The following is an 11,074-nucleotide window of genomic DNA, read 5'->3' as shown; positions in this document are numbered from 1 at the left end:
ATAACTGACCGATCGGAACATCATCCTGTCAGTCGTGGATTTAAAATGATAATAACTTCACAACTTTTTGGCATTTACAATAACTTAACACTTGATAAGAGATAATAGGTTTAATTTACTGATTCGTCATAAGGCTGATAACTTAAAGCAATCATGTATATAATATTTTATACATCTCATCTTATTGGTTTACATAACTGACCGATCGGAACGACCTAAACAATACCTTATACCCATATTACGATTACCTTAGTGCTAGTATGTTCCCTGTTCATATTTTTGAATTGTTGGTCTCTTACCTTGTAAAGAAGTAAAACGGTTTTGATAGCGGCATGAAAAACAGAGTGAAACTAATGTTGTTCAGAAAACGGTTTATATTGTCAAAAGGTAATGTTGATGTAGTCCAGCTAGTGACATAATTATCACTTAATTTTATTTCATTCCGGACTGTCAGGAAATACAGGTTTAGTACAGGTTTAGATAAGAGTACATGCTTTATTGCATTCGCCATATGATAGGACGATCGATCTTTACTGGTATTTTTTGTCTTTTTTATTCAACAATACTGAGTGTGTCTGGAACTCAGGGATATGGCATATTATAGTAAATGGCCTAAGCATAGCATCCCTGGGGTTCGAGTTACTTGGTCTTATTAAAGAATACTGTGATAAAATATCAAATACTGAAGTGAAATTGATAAAACTAATGATAATTATACAGAGGCGGAGAGGATCGGTTGATATGAGGGTATGGGGTGAGAGATTTGGATTAGTGTTACTAAGACACATGCAGCAGCAGACACCTGTAGTAGATATAACAATGTTGGATGTTGAAGTAATCCCTGTAACTTTGACCTTTGACAATATGCCACAAAAATGTACCAATACTTTCAGGTGATATATCTGAAACTAACGATAAGTTGTATAAGCATCTAGATAAGACCGACAGTTGTTAACTTTTGATATTTACAATTAAAATGTTATATCGATCGAACAATGTTATTACAGAAAGCTGCAAGAATAACAAGAAGTATATGATAAGTATATGTTAGCGACATCAACGATGCGATAATTTTAACTTTATATCTGATATTTTGTCCCCTCTATGGAAAATTACCCTTTTAAACGAAAATTAAATTGTTTAGAAAGTTACATTTAATTTAAGTATTCTTTGTGTTTCCGGTTGAAACATATATAGATTGTCAGAGACGCCTCTTAAATAGGCCGCCGTGGTTCCAAAGCCACTAGGTGTCAAAACAAGTGTGTCACACAGTGTGAGGATTAGTTGTTCAAAAAGTACTGAATAAAATCCTTCACAAGCTTCTTTAGTAAAAGGCCTCAACTTTCCTAGTCGATCAATATGAACAGTTGTTCGATTTATATTTACAAATGATTTAAATCTGATCTCAGCAAGTCTTTTTATATCGTCTGAATCAGAAGCAATGTAAATGGCATGTTTCCGGTAATCATCGTACCTATCCAAAAACTCAAATATCACAGTCTCATTTGGTTTTCTTGCACGTGTTTTATCTGCCGGAATACTTGGATTTTGCCCAATTCGAATATGGCTACATACTAATATGCCTTCTAGTATTCGATTATCATAGAATTGTACAGCATCCTTCAATATTCTTTGGTTTGGTTTAACAGAGTGTGCAGCACTAAATGCCTTGCTTCTGCATTTGTTACATTCATCAACCATTTCAGTCGTGTTTTAGCTTGTTTGTGTTGTCTTATTCCATTGATAGCATTGGCATTAAATTGTAAAAATACTACTCTTTTTGTCCAGTTTTTATCAAAATTAAAACTTTTAATTTGATTCACGAATTTCTTTCTTGTATTTCCATATACATACTTAAAATAACTGAAGTTTTTCTTCGAGACAGTCTCCAGGAAAGTAGTACACATTGACCAATTGTAAATATTTGGCAGCAGAAACCTCTTTACCTCGCAGGGACTTGTCATATCGACGATAAAAGTCCTATTTGTTAACAATGCCAGGAGAAAAGATGACACAATGCCCTTCTGACGGTCAGCCCAACCTCCACAATAGCTTGACGAATCGCATTTGTAAACCAAAAACCTCTGACTTCGACAGTGCTCTACACTTAGAGGTTTTAAAATCTCTAGATTGTCCTTTGTCAGCAAACGACCACCATTATAAACTATGTCATTTGTAAGATGTTCGTTCCAGACACTATGTTCACATTGTTGTATGGCAGAATCTTGCTGTTTTCTAATGATATTATTTCCGTTTCCTATGTCCAGTATGATAAATAGCAGAAATACCACGAACACGGACAAACCTGCCAATACCTGAATAAAGACAATTTGGTTTAATTAGAAAATCTTGTTTATAAAATGCAAATCTCATTTCATCCTATGAAACATACTATACATTTTTAACTAAATAAATTTCATATACTTGTCTAGGCTGTACAGAATATTTGACGTACAAAATACTTTGTCAAAGTATATGCCTAAGGAAAGACTTACCCTCTTTAGGCTACTGCCTTTAAGGTCTTGAAGGATTGTCTGTAATTCGGTATTTTATCTTTATTTGCACACTGATATTATTTTACATCTCATTTACTCGATAATGAGTGCAGAAATTAAAGTGAATATAATGATATCGTCAATCAGTACAGAAAATGGAAGCACAGTTGCCCTTTTTTATTTATATAAAAGAAATAACTGCAACAATATTTTAATCAAGACTTTAATTACTCATAATTAAGTTTAATTCTTTCGTAAATTGATAACTGTTACAAAAATATTTTAGATTTTCATAAAATATTTTGTTCATTTCAACTTTGCCTTTTGATAAAATATGTTTATGTTCTTTCATTAATTGGGTTTCAAATGTTCTTTGCTTATCGTTTAAAATTACTTTCTGTAATTAGATATCTATCTTCATAACAAAACAGGGTGGCCTATGGCTTTCTTATTTATTTACTTAATTTACATTAATTTGTTTTATCTCGATTGTCATGGAAGCTCCAAGCTTATTGAAATCGACTCCCGAGTCAGCTTCCTGGGGGAAAAAAAAACAAGAAAAAAAAACAAGAAAAAAAAAACAGTATTGGTGTCATATGAGAAGTCATGGTCGTGACCCCAAATGGGCTCGAACCCCCGAGGCTTGGACTGAGCGGCAAACAACTTATCTACGAGATCAACACTCAATACTTGACATACTTTGATGAAATATAGAGCGTCCAAGACATGTAAATGGATGCTTTCATCGCCATAAAGCGTTAACTAGAAATTCCCGACACTTATATTTGTTTCACGCACCAAGTGTTTGCAGTATTTATTAAGAGTGGCATAGAGTTTCTGAGGAGGAAAGCACTCGGTTTTCTGTACTCGACACTTCTTACTTTATTAACAATAACATTACAAACCAAAATGATACATTAATCTAGCGATTTTCCGAGTGTTTACAATTATATCAAAAAGCAACGAGTGTTGGCCAAATTGAATATTTGCATATCTTATTGCATAAAAAACCTTCTTGATATGTAAAGTAAATGTGTTTGTGCTGAGCTGCAATTACAATTAAATGTAATATCTAGTTACATCAAGTTATAATATCAACTTCCGGTTTTAATGTATGTTATCCCATTGGGTTTACTTATACATCATTGTAGTCATTCAGAACAAGAGTAAACTTAATTATTAAAACTTGACCGATTCAATGAAATATATTGATATGGTTACACCTAAATGTAAAATTAATGCAAGGGCTAATTTACTGAATAATTAGTGGCAAATGTCCCCGAAGCGTACCCAAGAATGCTACAGTTGTCTGTGAAAAATACGTTAGAACAATTTAGATATGAACCATTTTGTGACCTTGAACTTGACCTGAGAGATCCGGGTCATAAGCGCTAAACCCCTCAATAGTGTTAACATTTATGTCAAATTATTTTCAAATCCCTTGATATATGGCTCAGAGAAGAAACAAACCATGTTAAGATTTTACTTCTAAGTGTGACCTTGACATTGGAGGTAGGGATTTTGATCTTTCGCATGACACGTGGTCTCACTATGGGGACCATTTATGCAATGTGATTTTAAAAATCCTTAATGAATGGCAATGTTATGAACAGGACACGAGACAGACACTATTAACCTCTGAGTGTGACATTGACCTTGGAGCTAGGGGTCAATGTCATGAGCATGACACATTGTCACATTATGATAAACATTTATGCAAAGTTATTTTAAAATCCCTTCATTCATGGCCGAGATACAGTCCGGACAACAATTTACACGCACGGAAGCAAACGCACACACACACACAAACACACACACACAAACACACACACACACACACACACACTAACGGACAGTGCGTTTTAATATGCCCAACTTCGGGGCATAAAACAACTCTGGCGATGGTAAATTCAGTGAAGCACAGAGGTCCCAATCACAGCCAGAGATCCTTGCATCGAAAAGTAGTCCCACAACAAAAAGAAATTGTAGCGAAAAAGTACAGCAGACGGGTTGCTTTAAAATTCAAAAATAAAAGGACATGCAAAGTACATAATTTCGGTAAGGAGTTGATAATAGGATAGGGTAAACGTTTTATGCCATTCTTTTATTACATGTTGCATGTAATTTTATAAATTAAATAATGTTTTAATCAGTTCAACTCATTTGTTCAATGATTATTTCATAATTTTTGTAACTTAGATATGTGACATATACAGTGCAGTTCGTGACTGTAGTGCCACTTTATTTACATGTATATGAAATGGCCATGAACATAATTTCGGGAACTTTGTGTCCATTTATTTTTACAAATGTTATTCCCCTTCGTGGACTTTACAGTACTACAAATACATATCACATATATCCTACTTTTTTCCTTTCACTTAAAAAAAGATACTTGGTGTATATTATTACCATTAATTGGACATGCTGATATTGATGGGACGTTAGGAAAAATGTTTTCGTAATGCCATTTGCTTATATAATATGATTTGTACCGTGTGTACCCTACGCCTCCTACAGGTGCAATATGATTCAAATGAAACGTTGAAAAAGTATACATCATTAACAGCGGACATGCACATGTCGTAGATTGTTCAATATCTGATTACTCTTTCTTCAGTTATATCCCTTCTTGGATTTTATATTCTTTCACATTATCTGTACACTGTGACCCATGCAACTTCTCCCACGGTTAATGAAATTTGGAATAAATTTTCTTCATCAACATCGTGAACATACGTATATCATTCCGGATTTGTTTCGAGTTAGCACATTATCTGGAGTAAATTCCGTCCTACCACCGAAAAATATATTTAATATTTTTATGCAAAATAATCAGATATATTACACACTAATATCTCTACAGATCATTCATAAACATTTCATGGGTTGTTATTATTTGTTTAATTTTATATCCTGGTCTAAAATATTTACTATATACTATATGTTCATTTGTGTAGTGTATTAACTCCTTGTTCTGTTTAAATGCTTTTCATGGACCTCACAGATGAGAAGATCAATTATTTCATCTATATTAATAGGTAGCGTCAATTTGATCTAAAGCTCACTGATAGATACTAGGGCTGATTGGTGGTCTGAAAATTGATATAACTCTTGTGTGTGTCTGTTAAGGTAATTTGAAATATACGTTACTACACAAAATTAGTTTGAAGTTGCAGTTACAAAAACTGTCAATACAAGGTGCCAGTTATAGGAGAAATCAACAAACATAAAATGTGGTTAAATAGTCAAGAAATGAACTTGTTTATTCAGAAAAGTAGAAAAAGCATATAACATAAATTATGTTCATTGTATGAAAGAAACATGTTTCTGAAATGTTTTACAAAGCAAAATAATCTTATAAAGGTAAATAATGTAAATAAGATGTGGAGGTTTCTTTAGAAATGCCCAAAAAGATAGGACTTGAAAGAGAGCTGTCTTCCCCCACATTTTCTACGGAATTACCGAAAACGGAGGAAGTAAGGGAGGCACACATTACAACAAATACGTGTAGAATATACATTAACTAAATCTCTTATATACAAATGGCGTAACAAACACCCTATACAGAGTTTATTCCTATGAAGAAGAAAATATAAAAGACCATAGTATATAATGTGTATCATGCCTTACAAGTACGACGCAAAACATATACATGTATAAAATTATGCAAAAGTAAAAGTATTGTCATAAAACAGGAAGTATATATAGACATACTTATTGCACGTAAACCTAATTATTAAAACTTGACCGATTCAATGAAATATATTGATATGGTTACACCTAAATTAAAATTAATGAAAGGGCTAATTTACTGAATAAATGTTTGCCATGAAACAAATGATGTATTATTTTGGAGACTGTTACTCGTAAGCAATATAAAAGTTCCTCATGAATTATCCAATTACCGGCCCAAGCAAGTAAATGGTATCTACTAAATGTCACGACTGTACATACAAATGCATGTAATAATTTGAAAATGTTGATGATTAAAAGTATATACAAAACATTCCAGGAAATGGTTTCTTGTAAGACCTTATCACTAAGAGGTCTGCAAAATATACATGTATAAATAGCTAATATGTTCCGTTACAAGATAACAGACCATATCCCTTATCGAACTTGATATCAACCTGCTATAATCTTATTTAATAAAAAGTGTGAATGCTACCAATTAAATTGACTTTAAATGATTGTAGCAAAGTTATGTAGCATTTGTAATGTCTTGTACATTATATGAAATAAAAATGAAAATTTCATTCAACACAGTATTTACATATATGAAGGTGCTAATAAAATGCTTGTATTATTTATATATAAGATACTAATAAAAGTAATGTTAGCAATTTGAGATTAGTTAATGTATAAAGAGAAAGAAAACCAATGATTCAAATGAAACTTTGTATACATCATCAACAGTGGACATGCACTTATCGTTGAAGGTTCCATTTCTGATATATTTTGTCTTGAGTTATATCCCTATTTGGACTTAATATTATTTCAACAGTATATGTGCATTGTGTACCCATTCTACTCCTTCTGCAGTTAATGAAAGCCTTGGGTATACATATACTTCATCAACATTAAGTAAATATGCACATAGGAGTCCAGGGTTAATTTCGAGTTAGCACATTATCTGGACTAAATTATCCTACTAGCGAAGAATATATCAAATAAAGTTTGATATTTTTATTGTAGAATAATCAAATGTATCACACACTAATATTCCAATAATTCATTGAAAAACATTTCATAAATTGTTTCTTTTTGCTTAATACGAAATTCCCGATAGGATATAATTAGCCCCATATGTGTAGTATATTAAATCATTGTTCTAATTAAATGATTTGCACGGACTTCACGCATGAAAAGATCACATAGTTCATCTTGATTAACAGTAAGTAGGCAGCGTCAATTTGAAGTAAAGCTCACTAATTTGACCTAGTGACTGACTTGTGGTCTGAAAATTGATAGAATCCTGTCTCTATTACAGTGATGCCGATTTTGATTAGGTATTTTTACATATATGTAACTACACAAAATGAGTTTATATTACAAAAATGTTACAGCGAATGAGTATCTGATAGCAAACGGTGAAAGTTTTATCATTTCTGTAATTTGAAAAAGAGCGCATGTTGTTTTTAATTTTCAATTCAGCTCTAATCAAAACAATTTATTACTATCCAACAGGGCACGGCTTTAAACTGTTATTATAAATTCTTGCATATTTTTTCTTCTTAAGGTTAAAAATAACATCAGTTTAAAATGGATATAAATGGACGTGTTCAGCGATATTTTCAAGCTACATTGTATAACAACACTCGGGTTACATGTTGGAAGATGCACAATGAAAAGGTAATGCTGATGCGTTTTATAGGTTATATAAACCCAATGCGAACTGACGACAAATAACATCTCCTATTAAAAGGAAAGTTTGCATATTTCAATGAAATTTTACAGCTATAGCATTGTTTTATTTTAAAACAAACCCTGTGACATATACATATTTGAAGGTTGAGGAGGTATATAAATAAACAAAATTCATCGAAGGATTTCAAGAAGAATAGTGTAGAACTTGTCTTCGAAAGAATTCCATTACGTAAAACTTGTTGGTGGAGCTTTTTTTCTCGCTAGTAATATAATATTTAAACTTAATTAAGTAATGAACACCATATCAAAGTTCGGATATCGTAAGGTTCTTTCGATTTCGAACAAGACATTTTATTCGTGGAAAGCACATGCAGTTTTGTCATATTCTATCCATTTAAAGTAATACTATCAACTGCATATTATACTTAGTCGAAATTGATCTTGATGTTTCATTTTTATTTTCATTTTTCATTTTTAACCAATACCATTTACGGTTTTTACATGTAATAACTATTATTGATAATATGAGCCTTAAGGTATTTGATTTTCGTACATTATACATTTTCTCAAAATCGCTGAAACATAGAAAAGCTGTACAACATCAAAAAATAATTTTCTATAAAATATATTATATATGCTTTGTAGGCTGAATTTTGATAATCAAAACATGAATTGTATGAGTATAATTTTTCATGTGAAACAATTGGCTAAACAAATAACATCAACACTATGCACACCATCTACGTCCTGTAATCTATAAATCAAATATCAGGACAAGCAGCTGTTTATAGACACTTCTATAGATACTTTCATGTTATATTATACGATTATGGACATTTGTCTATTATCTAATAATTAAATTATAACCGTTGCTATGAATGTACAACATGGATATATGCATTAAAGGCGTACGCTAGAATTCCCTGTATATGAGATGGGCGAACATTTTCCCAATAACAGAATTTCTTTAAACTTTGGATATTGAAGGACAATCATCTAAGAAACAAAAATATGTAATAAAAATCATAGGTCACCGGTATCGAAAAAGAGTTATCTGCCCTTGAAAACGTCATTTTTGGGGGAAATGCCGTTTTCAAGGACAGATAACTCTTTTTCGATACCGGTGACCTTGATTTTTATTGCATATTTTTGTTTCTTAGATGATTGTCCTTCAATATCCAAAGTTTGAAGAAATTCTGTTATTGGGAAAATTTTCGAACCAAGTTCTAGCATACGTCCTTAATACAAAATTTAACACTTGAATCTTGTAATATGATTCTGAACTTGTAGGCTGTTCACTTAAACGCAGCAGTTTGATCCTTATTTTAAAGCAAATGAGACAAAGAACGAGCTGTTGTCACTTTCCCTTCATGCTCAGGGTTTAAGTTAGATAGCAGAAACATTGCAAAAGCCTGGTGGTACTACATGCCAGCAACACTTTATAAAACTATTACCAAAGGTGACACTAGGAACGAAATGATGTTCTTCAATAACATTGGTGCAGATATGTGATATACTATTTAAAACATGAAAATCATAAATCTTAAACATATTGTTCAAACAATAGTTATAATTCGAATGCATACGTCCATGTATTTTAAAGTTTAGCCTTGAATATTTTTAAAGGAGATATCAACAATATAAATAAATAAGAATATCAGGTATATCGTACCTATAAAATGCCAAGAACGATAATTAGTTTCTGAAACTTAAAGAACAATGAAATACAAACCAACAGGACCCGTTTTTGCACCGATATATCACATCCAGCCATCGGTGTTCAAATTTATCTAAGAAATTCAGTCACACGTTTTATTCCGTTTGATACATGCACATTATCAAAATCAAAAGTCTCTACTTTATGTACATGATATATTCAACTTAAATATATTGGAAATATACACTGAATTAAAACAACAAATAACACACAGTTTTCTTTGTTCTGTTAAACTAACACGCACGTAAGTTAAAGTTGATCAAAAGGAGGAAGTTACACGGCTCTACTATAAGGTAATATTATTTAATAAGCAACAGGTTTTTATTCTTTAAAGGTGGTTGATAACATTTAAGTAACATTTTATGACATCATTTTATGCTTTTCTTTTATTCTGTAATAGATTATTTAAGGCACCAAAACCCATTACATAGAGTTAGATCCCTGTTAGAAATGTACATTTTTATTGTTTTTATAACATTGCGTAATTGACTTGGTGAGGGAGCGAGGTGAAGGGGGTGGGGGTAAATGTACAACTTTGCATGTTGATAAATATTCATGGAAAGTTTAACATTAAGAAAATGGAATAAATGTGGGGTGGTTGTATGGGGAGGGGGAGGGTGTGTAACTAGGGGGTGATCAGGTGTGGGTACACAACTACACGTGTTGATAATAAATGATCATGGAAAAAGATGAAAGAAGTTTAATGAAATTCTACCAACTGGTTAGTTTGTTATGTACAAATATGTGGATTTTTAAACAATTAGAGGGCAATAACTCTGAAGTTTCTAAAGAAATCCTGACGAAAATACGTGTGCACTACCACATTATGGTGATCTAAATTCAGTTTAAGTTTCATAGTTCTAGGTCAAATCTGTCACAAGTTATAAAGCAGAAATTGCCATATTTATAGTACCCTATATAGTTAACACTAGAAACTACAAAGTATCATAACTCTTGTATTACTTGGGCAATCTGACTGAAACTTTACAGGCCACATTTCCTTATAATGATAAACATGCAGATGAAGTTTTATTAAAATATTTAGAACCACTTCCTAGATATGGCTCCGGACGGACGGACGACGACAAAACTATGTCCATTCGCTTTCGGCGGGGAATATTAAATTGAATTATGCCAGACATAGAATGTTAAAAAATCAGAGTTATGTGACTTGCTCTATACAATACAGCCCAGGACACAACTTTAAATCAACAGTAGCAGTAGATATATAGTTATAATATATTTTTGTCACTGAAACACTTTGTCATTCTATGATATATTTTATTGTGCAACTGGGCATATTGTGTATCGCCAAAGGGACCTATCAATGTGTCTGTTAGGGTAACTGCATCTAAACCCTTACCTAATTACAACTGCTACACTTGTGAACAAATCTCGTATTCGAACCGTGTGCAAAGCTGTTATTATCAATATTTATTTATTTATTGGTTTATTTAATATCCTTATATCCTTTCATTGCATAGGCAAAAAT

The 11,074-nt window shown here is 32.2% G+C and overlaps 1 protein-coding gene across 1 annotated transcript; it reads right to left on the bottom strand.

The window, feature by feature from the left end:
• Positions 1-904: 904 nt before the first annotated feature.
• LOC123561743 (uncharacterized) lies at positions 905-10,049 on the bottom strand. Its single transcript, XM_053529822.1, has 3 exons — positions 9,598-10,049; positions 1,631-2,315; positions 905-1,586 (listed from the first exon to the last, which is right to left on the bottom strand). Exons 1-3 carry the CDS (start codon positions 9,637-9,639, stop codon positions 1,141-1,143), a joined length of 1,173 nt encoding a protein of 390 aa, XP_053385797.1. The 5' UTR covers positions 9,640-10,049; the 3' UTR covers positions 905-1,140.
• Positions 10,050-11,074: the final 1,025 nt, after the last annotated feature.

The sequence above is a fragment of the Mercenaria mercenaria genome, chromosome 18 (genome assembly GCF_021730395.1).
Source record: "Mercenaria mercenaria strain notata chromosome 18, MADL_Memer_1, whole genome shotgun sequence".
Taxonomy (NCBI): Eukaryota; Metazoa; Mollusca; class Bivalvia; order Venerida; family Veneridae; genus Mercenaria; species Mercenaria mercenaria.
The sequence above is the reverse complement of the archived record's forward strand: the minus strand, read 5'-3'. Positions and strand labels throughout refer to the sequence as shown.